The sequence below is a fragment of the Cololabis saira genome, chromosome 3 (genome assembly GCF_033807715.1).
Source record: "Cololabis saira isolate AMF1-May2022 chromosome 3, fColSai1.1, whole genome shotgun sequence".
Taxonomy (NCBI): domain Eukaryota; kingdom Metazoa; phylum Chordata; class Actinopteri; order Beloniformes; family Belonidae; genus Cololabis; species Cololabis saira.
The window spans coordinates 44531029-44552584 of record NC_084589.1 but is presented as its reverse complement, the minus strand read 5'-3'; the positions used below and the strand labels follow the sequence as shown (position 1 = coordinate 44552584).

Below are 21556 nucleotides of genomic sequence, written 5' to 3'. Positions count from 1 at the left end.
CATGCAGACGGGGGTCAGAAACAACAGGCTGATTAACTGAAACATTTTGATTGAGAGGCGTAAAAGAAGTTTCTTCTCCCAGGTCATAAGACTTCTTAATCAAGACACACCCAGCACTCTGGACTCTGAACTCTGTCAATCATCACACCTCATATCACATTTATTACAGGGATTCTGGAGATAAGGGACAAAACAGGTTTTAAGAATCTTTTTTTTTAAATGCACAATATATTCATTGGAACTGTATATTTCTGTAGAGAAGGGTCTTAGCTTTTTAACCATGTAAAGGAACAGGCTCTAAATAAAAACACTTCTAAAAAAAATAAATATGCTTTACTTTAGAACTTTATTTGTGTCAACTCCGTCAGACACACTCAAAAGTATACAATTTTAATTCTTCCAGTCCAACAAGAATCTAAATTCCTGAAGTATGTTGGTATAGTGTTTAGTTACTCTGATATGTAAAAAAATACAATATATAAACTTATGTTGTGATTTCACACTTTTCTGAAAACCCAGATTTCTTAATGTCAGCATTTTCAATCTTTGTTTTTAATTTAAAAAGGAAAAAAATAATTTGTTTAGATAAATAAGACATAAGAGGATGTAGATCACATGGTCCTTTTTTACATAAACAACATAGACTGAACAAACAATAAACAGTTTTTTCAAAAATGAACAAAAACATACATCTGACGGTGTTGACGAAGAACTGATGGTGTTGACAAAAAACTGATGTGTATTACTGATTAATGAACAAATATGTTTAAAAACAGATGGAAGAGACAAAAGATGAAGAACTAACTACTCTTTGTCTTATATTGAACATAAATCAGATAATAATAATAATAATAATAATAATAATAATAATAAACATACTGCAAATTCTCTTTTGTAAGTGGTGTGTGTGTGTGCACGTGTGTGGATGGGGGGTGGGAGGCCTGGGGGGGGGGGGGGGGGGGTTGGGGGGGGGGGGTGTGACTGCCCTGCACTGCTCGATTCAAAATTTTAAATTGATATTCCATAACAACAATACTGCTCAAAATGCTAATAATGAAACATGTATGAGCCGTTTATATGAACATAAAAGTAGAGATGACCATTCAATGTAATATTCCCTTTCACCACGATATGTTGTCAAAATTTACAAACTGGTCCTTTAATGTGATATACAGTATAATTATAATATAAGCGCTGGGAAAGTTACACAATACTAAGCAGACCACAGCTTATCCATGCTCTACAAGTCAGAAGTGTAGGGTATACAGTATAAGGTCAAATAATGTAATATGTAATGATTTAATTCATGCTATATGTGTACATTTATGTATAAAGAAAACCCTGAAATAATATTTTAATTCTTTACTATGTTCACAAATTATATTATATTAGCATATTAAGAGTTTATAGGTGGATTTTTCAACTCTGTCAGCTTACATGTCAACTCCGTCAGGTGTAGAACCTGACGGAGTTGACAAAAGGGCATGTATTTTGCTGCTAAAACATGTATTGTTCACTGCAGCTAGCTGGTTTTCCTCATGCTAGCTGTCTCAATAACCATACTAAAATACCTTAATTCAATCCACTACTGTTTAAAAACATTATCATAACAGAGAGACGGTGTTGACATGTTCCAGCTGTGACCATAGGAATATCAACATTGTTTGTCTAAAATATCCAAAAATGTAAAAGCTACCAGATTATGGGCCCGATTTACTAAGATCCTAAATAAAGAGTACTAAATTGCGTGTGTACTGAAAAAGTTTGCGCGTGCTGTTTGCGTGTGGTTTGCAGGTGATCAACTAAGATTGCGTGCGCAATTGATAACAGGTGCAAACAGCAGTATTTAAATGAGTTGTTGCGTGTCTTACGGTTTGCGAGCGCAAACTTTGCGCCATGGAGAGTGGATGGAATGCACAGTCACAAGTCACAAGCGTAAAATGAAATTTGACGAGTTGGAGTTAGAGATATTAGTGGAAGAGGCAAATAAACACATTCATGAACTACAGCAAAGAAATTTAAACATTACCAAAAGAAACGCAATATCGGAGAAAACCTGCGATAGAATAAATGCAGTTGGTAACATAAAAAACGGAAAAACGTCTGGTTTTTCATATTTCAATTTTAGGCACAGATCAAAAATACAAAATAGAAAAACGGGCCACAGGACCGAATTTGATTTTAATATTTAATTGGTCGGGTTTACGTGACCCGGCGGTGCTCGGCATGATCTGAGGAGAAAAAGACAATCAGACACAGAGCTGGAGAGCGCTTTGATTCAATCTATTTATGAGTTAAGTTTTTATTCAGATGTCCACAGTATATTGCAAATATTATATATTATATAGCAAACACTGACAGTAAATGTGTGACAGACGGGACCATCATCCGAAAGAAGAGAAGAGAAGTGTTCAGAACAGAGCGCACACTAAAGGCTGATTTATGGTTCCGCGTCACACTAACGCAGAACCGACGGCATAGGGTACGCGGCGACGTACACCGCACCGCGACCCCATACGCCGTCGGCTACGCCGTCGATTTAACGCAGAACCATAATTCAGGCGAAGCTGCAGTCTGTCTGCGCTGATCCTGACACAGCGGGTCGGAGCAGATTTGGTCATGATGTTTAACCTGTGTTTTGTGATTAATAAGCACGGGTTTCAATTAAATGTAATTTACGAAGGATGATTTCACGTTCAATAACATAAATAATCAATAAAATACAAAGTTTTGGCACAAAGGCTTGGCCTGCTTGTGGGCGAGTGGAGGGGGGCACAATAAGAGAAGGTGGCAAAGATATAAGGAGAAGAACTAAAGAAAAAGTGGCCTTTAATAAAACTTGTGCAACCATTTTTAAAATAGCATGCAGCAGAATAAAGACTCTCTCTCTGCATATTCTTTGATTTTGGATGTCGCCTCCTTGCCACAATAACAGCAGCAGCAGATTAGTACCTTCCTTTCGAACGTATTAAATACAGACGCAATCACAATACGCGCAATTACTTTCAGGCTTGGTAAATCTCATTGCGTGTGGTAAATTAACCTATTTGCATCTTCCCCTCCCAGTATTTAGCGCGTTCTGGCGGTTACGCCCCATATTGATTATTCATCAGGGGCCAGGGCAAAAGTACTAACTGAATTGCGTGCGCTATTCTGCGGATTTCAGAGACGCAGTCGTCTTTGCACGCCGTTAGTAGATCAGCTCGCACTTTGGTTTGCGGGTGCTGTCAAGTTTGCACAGGTTTTTACACACGCAAACCTTTAGTAAATCGGGCCCTATGTGTGGTAGCGTTGCATTCAGAACAGGCAGGGAGAGAAAAGGGCATCCTGGGGGAAATAGCTGATTATTCTATTTCCTGATTTAGTGAGGATTGTAAAAAAATCTGACGGAGTTGACGGAAACTGAGGACAGAACTTTGATAGACAGGATTTTCTGGAAAATATTGTTTGAAGTTCAATTCATGTACTGTTTTATTTATTTAAGACCACTCGTTGTTATTTAATATATATATTTGCACACTCATTGAGTTTTTAAAGGTTTTTTGGTGGGTCAATACTGTGACCTCTTGCTGAGGACAGGTATAATAACATGGACCTCTTAGACCATACATTTAAACAAATTCACACAGAAAAAGTGTAAAATGCAGTTCCTTTAGATTTAACTTTGTAAGTATGTAAACCATGATGAATTTCTTGATTTTCAATATAAATTAGACTTTGTTGGGACATTTTTTGTCCCAACTCTCAAGAATCAGTGATTTATGTTCTGCCTCTTTGGTTCTTAGTTTTATGAATTCCCTATAAAGTGCATTTTTCTTTTTACAGGCATGTTGTAATCCCTTTGTGATCCATGGTCGATCAGTGTATTTTTGTTTTCCACTGTATTGTTTTATTGTTTTTATTGGACAGTTTTTATCGTATAATGATGTGAACACTCCCCCTCTGATGCACAACATGGGTCAAAAGTGACCCGACAGTTTGATCAGTTAACATCCTTATTTTATTATTTGTTGTCTTACTTTTTGAATAAAAACGTTTTTTTGTATCACTACACCTCTAATGCACAACATGGGTCAAAAATGACCCACATTCATTTTCTGTGTTATTTCATGTATGGCTGAGTGTTGCTTTGCTCTGCCTTTGAAGTACATGTATTTTATCATCCACTATCCCATGTATACAGTAAATAACAGGTTTCTATTCAGCACTAGTCATCATTGTTATGTTTCTTTTCTTACTTTGTGAACATTCACAACTTTTGTATTCCTACATCAACTTCGCACACATGCACATGCACCTGCATGTGCATGTGCATGTGCATGTGCACCTGCAGATGCACCTGCATGTGCACCTGGTAGGAACCTTTGACCATGTTTGAAATTAGGAATATAATAACTGCGGACATCTGCTAATCACCACCTGCTCAGCACAACTGCCTCTAGTAAGTAAGTTGCTTTACCTAAGAAAATATTTGATGACTTGATGGCACAGAAAGATAACTGAATTGAGTTTATATACATTACTGTACTAAGTATTGTGCTTTTGATTTACTTTATCCAGAGTACTGCTTGCAGATTTACAGCTGAAATGGTTCTGAGAATGTTGGATGAAGAACCAGATGAGGATGCTATTGGAAGTGATTTTGAGTCTGAATTTTTTGGCCTTGCGGGAGCTGTTTCTAGATCTGCAACAAAATCCAATGTAAAAGCCCACTATGGGGCTCAGGAGATATGAAGATATCTTATCACTTCATACATTTTGATGGCAAGAGGACCAGGGCATTGCGTCAGGGAACAGACCACTATCAGTTCTATTTTATTTTACTTTGGTCAACGCATCATTTTATTTTTAGTTATCTATTGTCAGATGTGTTTGTGTGTTCCAAAGTGAGAAACATGTTTCAAAAGTTACACAAAAGTTACTTTTATGAATGTTTGGTCCAAATCACAACTAAAATAGTTATTTGAAAAAAAATATTGTTATTATATGCCTTCATTTATCTTTAAATCATACTTGGATAAACGGGTCATCCATCTGTGTAAACTTGATATAGTAATACAAAAATGAAGTATATTCAAAAAATAAGGCTGTAAACATATAAATAATGATGCATGGTACTCAAAAACAAGATATCTAATATGTGGATTATTGGATACTAAAATACATTGATGTAAAAAGATACAGGAAAGAAAAACTCAGCCTGCATGAGATAACATGGGATATGAATGCGGGTCATTTTTGACCCATGTTGTGCATTAAAAGGGGTGTCCTTATGTTGTGCATCAGAGGGTTAAGAAAGACTCGTGCATTATCAACATCATTTTCTGTGTATACATTTTCCCAGTTTTAGTGATTAACTGAAACATTTTGACTGAGAAACGTAAAATAAGTTTCTTCTCCCAAGTCACAAGACTTCTTTATCAAGACACACCCAGCACTCTGGATTCTGAACTCTGTCAATCATCACACCTCATATCACATTTATTACTTGTTTTCACTGGATACAGCATGTTTATGTCTCCTTATATTTGCACATTAAACATTTGTCTCTGCAGATCAACCGTTGGGCTTCCTCACATTTACAGTAACACGATTCTCAAGTGTCTCCAGTAATTATACTCAGTCGTAGCAATATATACAGTAAATGCTTCATGTCTAAGTTTTGAACGTCATCATTGGTGGCCATCCTACACAGGTAAGCTTTCTGGTGGATATGTGGGATCTAACCCTAACCCCTGATTCTTCACTGGTGTCAACAACTCAGAGATATTCAAGAACAACAAGTAAGGGATGTCTTCATGATGGAAGCAGGTGTCACGCCCTCGATGAATCACTCCACAAGTGGCATTTCTGATGAAATCACACACACTGTCCCAACAGTTGACCGCTGTATTGACATTGTTGGTAGAAACACACAGGAGCCTTGTAAATCATGATACTTATTCTGAAGAATGGTGACCCAAAATAAATTGTCACCTTCATTTTTTACTTCAGAAAGATTATTTATTAGACTCTTCCTCCTTCCACCTGTCCCTCCTCCTCTCTACCCATTCTCCTCCTCTTCCACAGTTGCAGCTCTGACTCATTCCAGGATCAGTTCAGTTGCGTCTCAGTGGGTTTTGTTCAGACTGCAGAATCTTCATCTTCAACTCTTTGGACTGTTTGAAGAAACTGTAAGTTTGAAATTTGTCTTCAGGAACTTTCCTGTTTGTTTCTGCTCCTCCATGGTTGGAGAAAGTATTCACTACAGACTTTGATCATTCTTGTGTATGAAAACAAATCTACATGATTGTTAGATGACAATATTTTTAATGTATTTATTTTTGATCTGTTGTAGCCGTATTGCATAAATGTAATTTATCTTTAATACGATTAATACCTTTTGTAAGATTCCTTTGGTTTCATATTTGTTCTAACCAGTGACAAGTCACAAGGCAGAATATTGCATTTTTATTGGCAACTGTATGTAGAATAAATATGAGTGAAAGTTTACAAGTCACTGGACCTTTGAGCAACACAGTCGTTCGACGAGCATAATTTAGTTTATTTATAACATTTAAGGATTTGCTTCTGTATTTTGTATGATTTTTCCGTTTTTGAAGTAAACATAGAAAAGTAGAACTTTCCGTTAAGACCTTTCCTTTACGTCATCGGTGTGCTGGGTGCAAAAAACTTTATGGTCCAAAGCTGTTGAGGCAGCTGCTGCTGCAACCACAGATAAGAGACACAGTGATGATCAGCTGGTAATTAGTTTTATTCATCAATCAAACTGTGAGGTGTTTTTATTTCCTGGAATGAAGTTGTCGTCTGCAGCATTAAAGTCAGTTTGGTTCCTGGAAGAAGTTGTTGTTTGGTACTTGTGTAACTACTGAAGATGGAGTATCTTCGTCCAGAAGTCTTTCTGAACTTCCAATAGTATCAATGTTGACACAGAATCTCCCAGAGGTTCATGCAGACGGGGGTCAGAAACAACAGGCTGATTAACTGAAACATTTTTACTGAGAGGCGTAAAAGAAGTTTCTTCTTCCAGGTCATAAGACTTCTTAATCAAGACACACCCAGAAATCAGGACTCTGAACTCTGTCAATCATCACACTTCATAGCACATTTATTACTTGTTTGCACTGGATACAGCATGTTTATATCTCCTTATCTTTGCACATTGAACCTTTGTCCCTGCAGATCAACCTCTGAGCTTCCTCGCATTTACAGTAACACGATTTTCGAGTTTCTAAAGTGAAAACTCTGTTCACAGAATCACCTCTTCAATCATGTCTCATCTTTCCAACATTTGAAGGATAAGAAAGAAACAAATATAAAAATCTAGCAAAGTGACCTCTACTGCTCAGTAGAAGCCAAAAATACAAAAGAGAGGAACAAACCAGAGCAGGATCAGCTGATCTGTGTGCAGCACCAGTGATGTGTGTTTCTTCTGCAGATGAAGGTGTGTGTGTGAGCTGATGTGGACGTTAATTCAGCAGAATGGATCAGTGTGAGGACGGAGAGGAGGTAGTCCCTCCCTCTAAAACCTCTCTGTGTGGGGAACATGAGAGTTGGAGCAAAGCTCAGAGGTGAGATGAGCATCTCTAACTGTCCGTGACACTTCTGCATGTCAGAGCTCAAGACTCACATCACCAAACATCATTATTACAGGAATCAACCTGGACCTGGACCTGGACCTGGACCTGGACCTGGACCTGGACCTGAACCTGAACCTGGACCTGGACCTGGACCTGGACAGGAACCTGAACCTGAACCTGGACCTGGACCTGGACCCAGCTGTGTGTCCTTGAAGAGTGACCGATCAATGGACAAGTTAATTGACTTTAAAGGAGACCAACATTCTTCTTCAGAAAGGTGAGATGTGTTTAAATGCCTTAAATGTATTTCCATCAGTCCTCATGTTAGGAAAAGTCCATGTTTCTTCCTGAGTAGATCCATGTAGTCCTGGACCCCTGTGGTCCTCCATCACCTGATGGTGATCTGAGCTTCCTCCTCATAGATCTTCATCTCCTGTCAGGAGCTTTTTCCTCTGGTTGACACATCTGGAGGTCTTACCTTCCATAGGACTGATCCTGATGATGATCCAGAGTTCACCAGCTGCTTCATGTCTCCATTAGTTGTCCATCTTCTTGATCTCGTAACTTTTCTTGGAGAAGAACTGGATCTTGTGAATGTGTGAATGAGCAGAGCTCTCACTGAGGTCATGTGTACATTCTCGTTGGATCAGCAGGACTAGTAAACATTCACCACCACCAGTCCTCTGGTGGACTGTCCTCATCCAAACAGGACTTCATGGACCTTCAGCTGGTATTTGTCTCTGTGAGGACAAACATGATGTGAGCTAATTCTTCCTGGTTCCTCCACAGAGTGGACCAGCAGATCTCAGAGCCTCCCAGCGGTCCGTCTGTCCAGCAGCATCAGACCCAGCTGGACTCCATATTTCTGGTCCGTACATGAACAACAACTGCTTCTCCATCTGTTCTGTTGATGTTTGTCTCCATGCTGGTCTCTGGAGACCAGTGGACTGTCAGTCTGTCCAACATGGACCTGATGTTTGTCTCCATGCTGGTCTCTGGAGACCAGTGGACTGTCAGTCTGTCCAACATGAGTCTGATGTTTGTCTCCATGCTGGTCTCTGGAGACCAGTGGACTGCCAGTCTGTCCAACATGGGTCTGATGTTTGTCTCCGTGGTCTCTGGAGACCAGTGGACTGTCAGTCTGTCCAACATGGGTCTGATGTTTGTCTCCATGGTCTCTGGAGACCAGTGGACTGTCAGTCTGTCCAACATGGACCTGATGTTTGTCTCCGTGGTTTCCGTCTGATTGTGTCCTTCATGTGCTCTTCTGTTCCAGCTGCTGGAGGACAACATTGTCATGTTTGTGAAGAACGAACTGAAGAAGATCCAGAAGGGTCTGAGTCCAGATTACCCAGGATCCCTAGAGCATCTGTTGGAGGGTGAGGATGAAGAGCAGAGGAGGAGCAGCAGAGAGGCGTTTGTGAAGATCACAGTGAACTTCCTGAGGAGAATGAAGCAGGAGGAGCTGGCTGAGCGTCTGCAGAGCAGTAAGAGGATTTCTATGAACATTTAAGCTGCTGGATAAATGACCCAGAATGTCTCAGGAGATAAACAACATTCACAGATCAGCCACAACATTCACCCCCACATGGTACCACCCCTCCTAGAGTTGCACCCTCCCTGTACAGGACAGGATAAATATGTTCAACCGACACCACAGGATAACTGGAAAGTTTTAGTGCTGGTTTTCCTCTTCCAGGAATCCTCCTGAATTCCAGATTGTCCTGATGGTTCTACAGATAATTTGATCAGATCATCTTTTGGGATTTTCACATCCTAAACCTGGAAAATCCACTTCACAGACACCATAACTATAACAAGAACACAACAACCCACAAACCCACGACCCATCAGGGCTGTACTGCTAACATCCTGGTACTAGAAACTCCAGGACCCCCATAATGTTCTTGTCACTTCCACATCCTGAATGTTCAGGGGTGTTTTGGTGGTAAAGGTAATTCTACTCAATACTGTACAGCTCATCGTAACGTAAGAGTTGATCAGTGTCGGTTCACATCCTGATTCTTTATGAGAATTATGTTGAACTTTATAAACATTAATTGGTTTCTTTTTTCCACTTTTATTAAGGTGCTTTTGCTAAAGTTTGTAAAAAGCGGCTGAAGTCTAAACTGAAGAAGAAGTGCCGGTGTGTGTTTGAGGGAATTGTTAAAGTAGGAAACACAACTCTACTGAAGCAGATCTACACAGAGCTCTACATCACAGAGGGAGGGACTGGAGAGGTCAACAATGAACATGAAGTCAGACAGATTGAAGCAGCATCCAGGAAACAACACAGAGCAGAAACAACCATCAGACAGGAAGACATCTTTAAACTCCCACCTGGAAGAGATGAACCAATCAGAACAGTGATGACGAAGGGAGTGGCCGGCATCGGGAAAACAGTCCTAACACAGAAGTTCACTCTGGACTGGGCTGAAGGCAATGCCAACCAGGACATCCAGTTACTGCTTCCATTCACCTTCGGAGAGCTGAATGTGCTGAAAGAGAGAAAGTTCAGCTTGGTGGAACTTGTTCATCACTTCTTCACAGAAACTAGAGAAATCTGCAGCTTTGAAGAGTTCCAGGTTGTGTTCATCTTTGACGGTCTGGATGAGAGTCGACTTCCTCTGGACTTCCACAACAATGAGGTCCTGACTGATGTTACAGAGTCCACCTCAGTGGATGTGCTGCTGACAAACCTCATCAGGGGGAACCTGCTTCCTTCTGCCCGCCTCTGGATCACCACACGACCCGCAGCAGCCAATCAGATCCCCCCTGAGTGTGTTTCCATGGTGACAGAGGTCAGAGGGTTCACTAACCCACAGAAGGAGGAATACTTCAGGAAGAGGTTCAGAGAAGAGGAACAGACCAGCAGGATCATCTCCCACATCAAGAAATCACGAAGCCTCCACATCATGTGCCACATCCCAGTCTTCTGCTGGATCACTGCTACTGTCCTGGAGAAAGTCCTGGAAACCAGAGATGGGGGGGAGCTGCCCAAGACCCTGACTGAGATGTACATCCACTTCCTGGTGGTCCAGGCCAAACTGAAGAAGGTCAAGTATGATGGAGGAGCTGAGACGGATCCACACTGGAGTCCAGAGAGCAGGAAGATGGTGGAGTCTCTGGGAAAACTGGCTTTTGAGCAGCTGCAGAAAGGAAACCTGATCTTCTATGAACCAGACCTGAGAGAGTGTGGCATCGATGTCAGAGAGGCTTCAGTGTACTCAGGAGTGTTCACCCAGATCTTTAGAGAGGAGAGCAGCCTGTACCAGGACCAGGTCTTCTGCTTCATCCATCTGAGTGTTCAGGAGTTTCTGGCTGCTCTTCATGTCCATCAGAGCCTCATCAAGTCTGGAGTCAACCTGCTGGAGGAACAAAGAAACACAGAGACTGACCTGTATCAGAGTGCTGTGGACAAGGCCTTACAGAGTCCAAACGGACACCTGGACTTGTTCCTCCGCTTCCTCCTGGGTCTTTCACTGGAGACCAATCAGACTCTCCTACAAGGTCTGTTGGAACCAAAACAAAGAAGTTCACAGAACAATCAGGAAACAGTTGAATACATAAAGAAGAAGATCAGTGAGGAGCTTTCTGCAGAGAAAAGCATCAACCTGTTCCACTGTCTGAATGAACTGAACGCTGGTTCTCTGGTGGAGGAGGTCCAATCGTCCCTGAGGTCAGGACTTCTCTCCACAGATAAACTGTCTCCTGCTCAGTGGTCGGCTCTGGTCTTCATCTTACTGTCATCAGAAGAAGATCTGGAGTTGTTTGAGCTGAAGAAATACTCAGCTTCAGAGGAGGTTCTACGGAGGCTGCTGCCGGTGGTCAAAGCCTCAAAGAAAGTTGTGTAAGGACGAACACGGACACATCTGTTTTAGTTACAATCACATGTTGTGTTCATGGAGGAAACCAGTTAAATTCACTGTTCAACTAAGTTCAGGTTCATGTGGGACCAGTTCTCATCAATGATTCATTTCAGGAAACTTTACATGCAGATAAGAGAAATTTAGCGATCACTATGATCAATGCTTAATGATGAATGCTTAATGAAAGTTGAAATAATCAGTATTCATTGATAATATATCATTTATTTCATTGTTAAATGACATAATCAACTTTTAAATAAGCTCATCATTTCCCTTTTATCTCCTCTGCAGGTTGAGTGGTTGTAACCTCTCAGAGGACATCTGTGCAGATCTGTCCTCAGTTCTCAGCTCGCAGTCCTCCAGTCTGACAGAACTGGACCTGAGTAACAACCACCTGCAGGATTCAGGACTGAAGAAGCTGTGTCCTGGACTGGAGAGTCCACACTGTCACCTGCAGTCTCTCAGGTCAGAATACACCAAGGGCCCGATTTACTAAGATCCTAAATAAAGAGTACTAAATTGCGTGTGCACTGAAAAAGTTTGCACGTGCTGTTTGCGTGTGGTTTGCAGGTGATCAACTAAGATTGCGTGCGCAATTGATAACAGGTGCAAACCTCAGTATTTAAATGAGCTGTTGCGTGTCTTAAGGTTTGCGAGCGCAACTCTGCGCCATGGAGAGTGGATGGAATGCACAGTCACAAGTCACAAGCGCAAAATGAAATTTGACGAGTTGGAGTTAGAGATATTAGTGGAAGAGGCAAATAAACACATTCATGAACTACAGCAAAGAAATTTAAACATTACCAAAAGAAACGCAATATCGGAGAAAACCTGCGATAGAATAAATGCAGTTGGCAACACAAAAAACGGAAAAACGTCTGGTTTTCCATATTTCAATTTTAGGCACAGATCAAAAATACGAATTAGAAAAACGGGCCACAGGACTGAATTTGATTTTAATATTGAATTGGTCGGGTTTGCGTGACCCGGCGGTGCTCGGCATGATCTGAGGAGAAAAAGACAATCAGACGCAGAGCTGGAGAGCGCTTTGATTCATCTATTCATGAGTTAAGTTTTTATTCAGATGTCCACAGTATATTGCAAATATTATATATTATATAGCAAACACTGACAGTAAATGTGTGACAGACGGGACCATCACATTGCCGTCGATTTAACGCAGAAGCATAATTCAGGCGAAGCTGCAGTCTCTGCGCTGATCCTGACACAGCGGGTCGGAGCGGATTTGGTCATGATGTTTAACCTGTGTTTTGTGATTAATAAGCACGGGTTTTAATTAAATCTAATTTACGAAGGATGATTTCACGTTGAATAAGATAAGTAATCAATAAAATACAAAGTTTTGGCACAAAGGCTTGGCCTGCTTATGGGCGAGTGAGGGGGGCACAATAAGAGAAGGTGGCAAGATATAAGGCGAAGAACTAAAGAAAAAGTGGCCTTTAATAAAACTTGTGCAACCATTTTTAAAATAGCATGCAGCAGAATAAAGACTCTCTCTCTGCGTATTCTTTGATTTTGGATGTCGCCTCCTTGCCACAATAACAGCAGCAGCAGATTAGCACCTTCCTTTCGAACGTATTAAATACAGACGCAATCACAATACGCGCAATTACTTTCAGGCTTGGTAAATCTCATTGCGCGTGGTAAATGGAGCAATTTGCATCTTCCCCTCCCAGTATTTAGGATTTCTGCCGGGTACGCCCCATATTGATTATTCATCAGGGCAAAAGTACTAAATGGATTGCGTGTGCAATTTTGCGCATTTCAGAGACGCAGTCGTCTTTGCACGCTGTTAGTAGATCAGCTGGCACTTTGGTTTGCGGGTGCTGTCAAGTTTGCACACGTTTTTACGCACGCAAACCTTTAGTAAATCGGGCCCCAAGTGTTTGACCGTTTGTTTAGTTGTTTTATTAGATCCCCGTTAGCTGCTGACCTTTCACAGCAGTTTCCACCCACCGAGCCGGGCCAGGGCCCATAGGTCAGCATAGCACAGGGTAGTTTCTTAAGAAAGGTTTTGAACCTTAAACATTATGCTTTCTCTTCACCTTATTCAGAACTAATTTGTTTCTTATCATTCATTTCTATGTTAATTTTAATTCCACCCTTTAAATCGCAGTTAATTCAGCAGGCGCATTTGCAGATGTATGAACTGTCGAGTCGTCAGCATACATTGCAATTGTGGCATGATTTAGAATAAACAGTAAATCATTGGTGAATATTGAAAATAAAAGTGGACCCAAAGAACTCCCTTGGGGAACCCCACAGCTCACGGCTCTCAGCTTAGAATCGCTACCATTAAGTAAACAGTGCTTTTCCTATCAGCCAAATAACTCTTACCACATGCAATAGTAGCTGATTCAAAACCATAGCAGCTTAACTTCAATAACACATTAAGGTCAAGAACATCAAATGCTGCCCTCATATTCAACAGTGCAGTACCAACTATTTTTTTGTCATCCATTTCAAGCAACCGATCATCCTTCATTTGAGCAAGTGTCGTAGCTGTGGAGTGGCCTTTTCTTGTATGCATGTTGATATCCTGAATTTAACCCATTTTTCAAAAACCTGTACAACCTCCTGACACTAAATGACGGTTTTGATGTTTTCCAGTCAGGTTTCCGGCCACATCACAGCACTGAGACAGCTCTAGTAAAGGTCCTTAATGATATCCACTCCAATACTGGCAACATTTCAGTCTTAGTCTTACTGGATCTCAGGGCTGCATTCAACACAATCAACAAGAACATCTTGATAGACAGGTTGAAGAACTGGGTGGGACTTTTAAGCACAGCACTAACCTGGTTTCAGTCCTACCGAAAAGACAAAGACTATGGTGTGTCTTTAGGTAACTACATATCAGAGTTAACACAATATAACATGTGGAGTTCCTCAAGGTTCAATTCTGGGGTCTCCGTTTAGTATGTACATGCTGTCACTTGGTCAAATTATGAAAAAGAACAAAATGTGCTACCATGGCTATGCGGATGACACCCCAATCTGTATAAGCATCTCCCCTAAAGTCTTTTATCCAATTAAAAAAATGTATCAAATGCATTGATCACATTAAAAAGTTGATGTGCCAGATTTTTCTTCTGTTAAGTTAAGATAAAAACAGAATTAATAGCGTTTGGAACCAAGTAAATAATATTAAACGTCAGCACTCAGCTTCAAGTAGTGAAGTTAAAAACAAATAGCCAACCCAGAAATCAGGGAATGGTTCTGGACTCAGACCTGAACAGCCACATTAAGACAGTAGGGAAGTTAGCCTGTTTCATTTAAAGAACATGTGGAGGAGAGTGGACCATACAACTCCAGTTCTAAGATCTTTACACTGGTTTCCTGTCTGTCCCAGAGTAGATGTTAAAATCCTGCTGCTGGTTTATGAATCTCTGAATGATTTGGGATCAAAATACATCTCTGATCTCCTGGTCCATGATGAACCAACCAGAACCCTCAGGTTGTCAGCGAAATGCCTACTTTCTATACCCAGAGTTAAAACCAAACAAGATGAGTCAGTGTTCAGCTTTTGCGCCTCACCTGTGGAACAAACTCCCAGAATGCATCAGGAATGCGGAAACTCTATTGCCTTAAGTCAAGTTGAAAACCTTTTGAGTCTACTTATATCTCTGTCTTTAATTACTGCTTTTAAATTCTTACATTTTTAAGTCATTTTTTGAAATGTTTTTATTTTAATCACTTTGAGTTGTCTTGTAGGCTAGATGAAATGTTATACACAAACCTTCCTAAATATTCCCATTATTTCTCTTTTATCTCCTTTGCAGGTTGAGAGTCTGTAACCTCTCAGAGGACATCTGTGCAGATCTGTCCTCAGTTCTCAGCTCTCAGTCCTCCAGTCTGACAGAACTGGACCTGAGTAACAACCACCTGCAGGATTCAGGACTGAAGAAGCTGTGTCCTGGACTGGAGAGTCCACACTGTCACCTGGAGTCTCTCAGGTCAGAATCCACCAAGAGTTCAACTGTTGACCATTATAACTGTTTGTTTGGTTGTTTTATTACATCCCCGTTAGCTCCTGACCTTTCACAGCAGTTTCTCTGGGGTCTCATAAGAATCATCAGCTGAACTACAACATTATCATTAATTGTTGTATTGTGTTCATTATGTCTTCAGATAGATATCCTATGGTTTCTTTTTTCAGACAAGGTTCCAACTTCTTACCTTCCATCTGACAGTTTCGGCGGTTCTCCCGCCTTCCTCAGAGTGTCACGTGATGGGAAGTGACAATGCCCTTATCAGCTGTTTTTACTATGAGGGCGTGGCCAACCTGCCAGGTTTGACAGGTCGGCCACGCCCCCCACTGCTCTTCCGCCGCTCCAAGATGCCGGTACATGTGTGAGAGAGCATGTACGCTCCCTCATCCCTGTTCATCGTTTGTTGTCCTTGTTTCCTTATTTCTATGGCCTCCAAAATCCAGCACTGGTGTCTTTTGTCCTCAGTGCGGATGACTCTGGCTTTGTCCCAGTTCATGATATGATTTTCCCTTTTACAATGGTCTGTTATGGCTGACTTGTGGGTCTCTTGCAATGCCTTCTCTTTTATTGCTCTTGTGTGAATTTTCCCAGTCTCCTTCTCACATTCCTTTTGATGTTCTTTTTTTTCTCGTGCTGAAACTTCTTCCTGTTTCTCCGATGTATGTTTTATTACATGATTGACAAGGTATTTCGTATATTATTGTTAGGTTCCTAAATCATCACAACATAAATTAATAACTTAGGAAAGACACAGAGACTGTGGAATGATTTTCAAGGCGCTTCTGCAGAAGCTTCGGAGAGAAGTCTGAGGAGCTTCAGGGCAACACGGCCCTCCTCTTAGAACTCGTCAGGCCTTCTCACAAATTCTCCCTGCAGGCTGGCGCTTTTATTCAGCAAGGACGACAGGAATGACCATATTTGGTAAACAGACTGTCAATGTATAGATAATGGACAATGGACGAAAACAGATGGTCACAGACATGGTATCAGATGATGGTTAAAGAGGTCACACCTATGACTTTTCAGTTAATAAGCAACTTATCTTGTGGTGTGCAGAGCAACAGACATTCTTTTAAGAAACCTCAAATGGTCAAGGGGGTTTTGTTGTCATCAGATGGTCAACTAACCCTTAGCTAACTTTTAAAGACATTGAGACGGCTGTCAGTCGACCCCCCTGACAAAAACTCCTTAAACCTTAAAAATACAATGGGATAGTTGTCCCAGGATAGCCCAAATCCTTAACGGAACACAGGAAGGGCTGCCCTTATCTGTTAACATGTGATAAGAATGTGACAACCAGCAGTCAGCTTCTCTGAGCTGACCTGATTCTGTTACTTTCATAATGACAACTTAATTAAAAACTTTGATTATTCTCACAATTATGTTGCATTTTTTGTTGTGATCTATTTTGACCTCTGGGTGCACTAAGAGATGTCTGAGTTTTGTGTGTGGTTTGACCGGTGTATTGATGTTGTATTTTCGCATGGCCCTCTGTATTTTTTCCGTGATTCCTCTGATATACGATAGAGTCACGGTTCCTCTGTCCTCAGTCTTGTTGGTGCGCAGAGGTGGACAGAGTACTCGACCCCAGTACTTGAGTAAGAGTACAAATACTACTGGTCAAAATTTACTCCGTTACAAGTAAAAGTAGCTCAGTCAAAATATTACTTGAGTAAGAGTAGAAAAGTACTTGCTTTTAAAGGTACTTAAGTATCCAAAAGTAAATGCTTTTAAATTTACTTAAAAGTAAGAGTAAGAGTAAGAGTACATTTCTTATTTTCCACATCAGTAAATTACTATATTTTTTCTAAATTAATTTAAGGATTTTTAACTCTTGTTTCTGAGAATTAACTCTTTGAAACCAGCTGCACTGATGTGCTGCTTTTAGAACCACAATGTTATATAAAACCTGCAGAAACACCAAAAACAAATCAAATGAATGGGATCATAAGAGGACAGCAGATGATGCAGAGTTTATTAACAATCATGAACTGAAACCAAATGAACCTGCACCATCCGACTAAGTCTGGATCCCCCTCAAAGACCACTGCTTTACAAAAAACTACATCTCTGCTTTCAATAACTCAATGTTGTAGTCATTGTTGCGGCTCTGTCTTGACTTGTTGCGGCTCTGTCTTGACAAACGCAGGCTACTTTGCTGTATCGTTTTGAGGAGGCTTGACGTATTTCCGCTTTACGTACATCCCAGTGGAGAGCGTGCACTGTGATGAGTCTCCTCCTTTGACAAAAACAGCTTGTGTCCAATAGGATGTTAGGGAAGAAGAAAAAAGAGCAGACCTGAAAGTAACAAGTACTTTTCAGCCTTCCTATAAATTTACTCGAGTAAAAGCAAAATATTTGTCTTGGAAATGTATTCAAGTAAGAGTAATAAGTACCAAAGAAATGTAATACTCAAGTAAAGTACAAATCCTCTGGATATGTACTTAAGTACAGTACTCAAGTAAATTTACTCCGTTACTGTCCACCACTGTTGGTGCGTTTGTTCTTCTTTTTTGGTTCCGTTTCTTTCCTCCTCACTTGTTCTGCTCCTTTGTTTATGGCCCATTGTGGGTATTGACATGCTTTCAATGCTTGTTCGATGTGTTTCTCCTCCATCGCTCTGTCCTCCGGGTCTGTGATTATTGTTGCGCGTTCGTGTAAGTCAGTCATCAAGTTCTGATGACTGACATCTTGTGAACTGTAGGGTGTTCTGATGTCCTAATAAATATTGATCGGTGTGGGTGGGTTTCCTGTGGATTTATTTTGATATCTCCGCTGTCTGTTTGGTGTATTTTTATGTCCAGGAATGCGATGGTGTTGTCTGTCTCTTCCTCATGGGTGAATTCTATGTTTCCGGTTGTGTCTATTGCGTTGAGGTGGGTTTTTTTCAAGGATGTCGTCCACGTACCTTTTCCACAGCGTGGGTCTGAGCGCTTCGGGTGCTGATTTGATGGCTTTTTCCTCCAAATCCTCCATGAAAAAGCTGCACATTATGGCTGACACTGGGTCCCCCATCGCAAAGGCTTCTTTTTGTTGGTATATTTGATTCCTGAAGGTGAAGTATGTGGATGTGGCAATGAACTGAAGTAGCTGTGCGATGTCCTGGGTGGTGAAGTTGGTGCGTTTCTTGAGTGTCCTGTCCTTCTGCAGTCGGTCTTGCACAATTTCCAAAGTTGCTTGTACTGGTGTTTTGGTGAAAAGTGACAGGACGTCATGTGATATGAATATTTCCTCCCGGCCCACCTTGATGTTCTTAAATTCTTTTGCCAGTTCTTCTGAGTTATTGCAGCGTTGTTCTGTTTGTCCTAGTATGGGTTTTATTATTTCTGCTATTGCTTTTGATAAGTTGTATGTGACCGAAGCTATACTGTCCAGTGTCCACTATTGGGCGTAGTGGTGTTCCTGCTTTATGGATTTTTGGCGTGCCATATATGCGTGGTGTGATGCTTGCTGTGGGTATCAGATGGTTGTATGTTTGCTTGTTTATTTTATTATCATTTAGTGGTGGTTTTAACAGCACCTTGAGTTTATTTTTTTTTCTTCTTTTGGGTCTTTCTTGAGGATTGCGTAGGTGTTGGTGTCATTTAGCATGTCTTGGATCAGCTTTTCATATTTTTCTGTGTCCATGATGACTGTGGTTCTTCCTTTATCCGCCGGAAAAATGGTGATTTCCTTGTTTTTCGTTAAATAATTATTGGCTCTTGCTTTCTCTTTCGTGATGTTCCTGGGTGGAACTTCACAAAAGAGGAGTCAAACCTGGCAGGTTGGCAACGCTCTCATAGTAAAAACAGCTGATAAGGAAGTTGTCACTTCCCATCACGTGCCACTCTGAGGAAGGCGGGAGAACCGCCGAAACTGTCAGATGGAAGGTAAGAAGTCGGAACTTTGTCTGAAAAAAGTAACCATAGGATATTATCATTAATACTTGGCAGACCGAACTTTCTGTGTCAGCCTTGGTGACTCTGTGTCCTCCTCCGCTCCTCTCTCATGTGGGGTTCCGCAGGGCTCGGTTCTCGGCCCTCTCTTGTTCTCCTTGTATTTGCTCCAAATTGCCATACTTAGGAAGCATGGGATTTTTTATCATTTTTATGCAGATGACAGTCAAATTTATGTCCCTCTTAAAAAGAAAGACAATTACTCAATTACTGCCCTAGTTAAGTGTCTTGATGACATAAAGGCCTGGATGTCTCTAAACTTTTTAAACTTTAACGAAAAAAAGACTGAAGTGATGGTTTTTGGTGGCGCCGCTGGAACACCCCTTCCAGATCTGGGGCCTCATTTAAAATGGACTGCGTAGGAGTCATACTAAAAGTGCACGTACACGCAAAAGCCGAAAATGGCGGGCGCAAAAAAAAATCTGGATCAATAAAACCATGTGCAGCACACTTGCACGCAATGTTCGCTTTATAAATCACAGCCCAGCTGGAAGGCTGCGCTGCTGAATCCGCCTCATATCCCGCCCTCTACACGCCCACTTTTTACCATAAATGCATATGGATGAGCCTACTGAGCATGCGCAGTGGCTTCCTGCAGCCTGTTTGGCTTCAGGATGAATGAGAAGTATCCAGCCACCGTGCCACTGAATTTCACTGAGATCTGAGATCGACATGTTGAGGATGAGGTGGAGGACAGGAAAACAACATTATTTTGTGGTCACAGTAAAAGTAGAAAAATAAATAGTATAAAATACAGCGAGTGGCAGCACAGCGTTGCTGCGCGGAACGCCGTGAGAGCCCCCGGCGCAACAGTGGGGACATGCCCCCCGTCTTTTCAAAATCATGTTTTTGTCCCCCCCACTTTTTACAGTTTAAAAACTAACGGTAGGATCAGCCAATAATTGCAAATCATCGACACACCCTGTGCGAAGACGATGCGAGAACAACTCGGCAGCCCCGCTTCACCCCCGGCTCCCCCTCCTCCTCTCCCGTCTCCCCTCAGAGCTGCTCAGGGCTGATTTATGGTTCCGCGTCACACCAACGCAGAGCCTACGGTGTAGGTGCGCGTCACCGCGTACCCTACGCAGTAGGCTCTGCGTCGTTTGAACGCGGAACCATAATTTAGGCTTAGACCCGCACCTAAAGGTTTCACGCGCGCGTAAAACTCATTATATATATATAAAAAAAATCTGTGTCCCTTTAGGGAAGAAATGAGGGGCTCCGTGGAGCCACAAACGCTCTACGAAGCCCCTCATTTGTTCTGTCCTAAAGCGGTGGGTGTGAGGAGGTTCCCGGCGTGTCACCGCGGGTGCAGCAGCAGCAGCAGCAGCAGAGTCCTGACTGACGTTGAGCTTCAAACACAGAGGAACACGATCAGCGCTATTTTATTATAAGTCTGATATATGTTGTGATATGTGATGACATTATTAAGAGTATGACATGAATCTGGCTTCTTTTCACCACCTCACAGCCTGCGTCGCCAGTTCCCCGTGCCTTAAGTAAATTCTTACGGGAGGGTCCGAGTTGCCGTAAAGCTAAGCAGATTTTTCGGTTAGTTTTTTTCTTTTTAGATCCGAGGCTTTGCGTAGATGGCGGCTTCCGCAACTTTCAGGCGCTTTTTCTGCGCAAGCAAGCTTTATAGATGAGGCCCCTGGGCTCTTTGGCCCAGAATGTAAAACCTACCATCGCAAATCTAGGGGTAAAAGTGGATCCAGCTCTCAAGCTTGACAGCCAGATCAGGGCGGTTGTCAAATCTAGTTTTTTTCATTTGCGGCAGCTGGCTAAAATAAAGCCAATTCTTTCAAGACAGCAGCTTGAGATAGTAATCCATGGCTTTGTCACCACTCGGCTGGACTACTGCAACGCCCTTTATGTGGGGGTTAGTGCTTCTTCCATCTCCCGTCTCCAGATGGTCCAAAATGCTGCAGCCCGCCTTTTCTTTTTTCACTGCTGCTGTACCCCATTGGCCCCGCTGACAGGTCCACCCCCAGCCTGTAGTATGCAGTGACAACATTAAGCAACCCCAGCTGATAAAGGATGAGACTTTTGAACTTTTAAATGCCAAAACCACCTTAGAAGGGGTGGAATCAAAGAATGGTGCGCATAGACACGCGTCGGCTGCTGCTCAAGGCTGATTTATGGTTCCGCGTTACACCAAC

General features: G+C 41.7%; 3 protein-coding genes across 4 annotated transcripts in view; 2 read left to right on the top strand and 1 right to left on the bottom strand.

Annotated features, from left to right (window-relative positions):
• LOC133440368 (zinc finger protein 37-like) overlaps window positions 1-21556 on the top strand; it is an 801383-nt gene that overhangs the window by 149831 nt on the left and 629996 nt on the right. The window lies entirely within an intron of this gene.
• The window catches only part of LOC133424054 (gastrula zinc finger protein XlCGF57.1-like), a 102677-nt gene that overhangs the window by 36857 nt on the left and 44264 nt on the right, over window positions 1-21556 (bottom strand). The window lies entirely within an intron of this gene.
• LOC133440345 (NACHT, LRR and PYD domains-containing protein 3-like) overlaps window positions 1-21556 on the top strand; it is a 36105-nt gene that overhangs the window by 1009 nt on the left and 13540 nt on the right. For both annotated transcript variants that reach the window (XM_061717584.1, XM_061717585.1), the window contains exons 2-9: window positions 6070-6173; window positions 7439-7571; window positions 7654-7857; window positions 8370-8448; window positions 8857-9067; window positions 9669-11430; window positions 11741-11914; window positions 15253-15426. In XM_061717584.1, coding sequence (XP_061573568.1) covers window positions 7483-7571; window positions 7654-7857; window positions 8370-8448; window positions 8857-9067; window positions 9669-11430; window positions 11741-11914; window positions 15253-15426 — 2693 coding nt within the window. In that variant the 5' untranslated portion in view covers window positions 6070-6173; window positions 7439-7482. The remainder of the gene's footprint in view (window positions 1-6069; window positions 6174-7438; window positions 7572-7653; window positions 7858-8369; window positions 8449-8856; window positions 9068-9668; window positions 11431-11740; window positions 11915-15252; window positions 15427-21556) is intronic.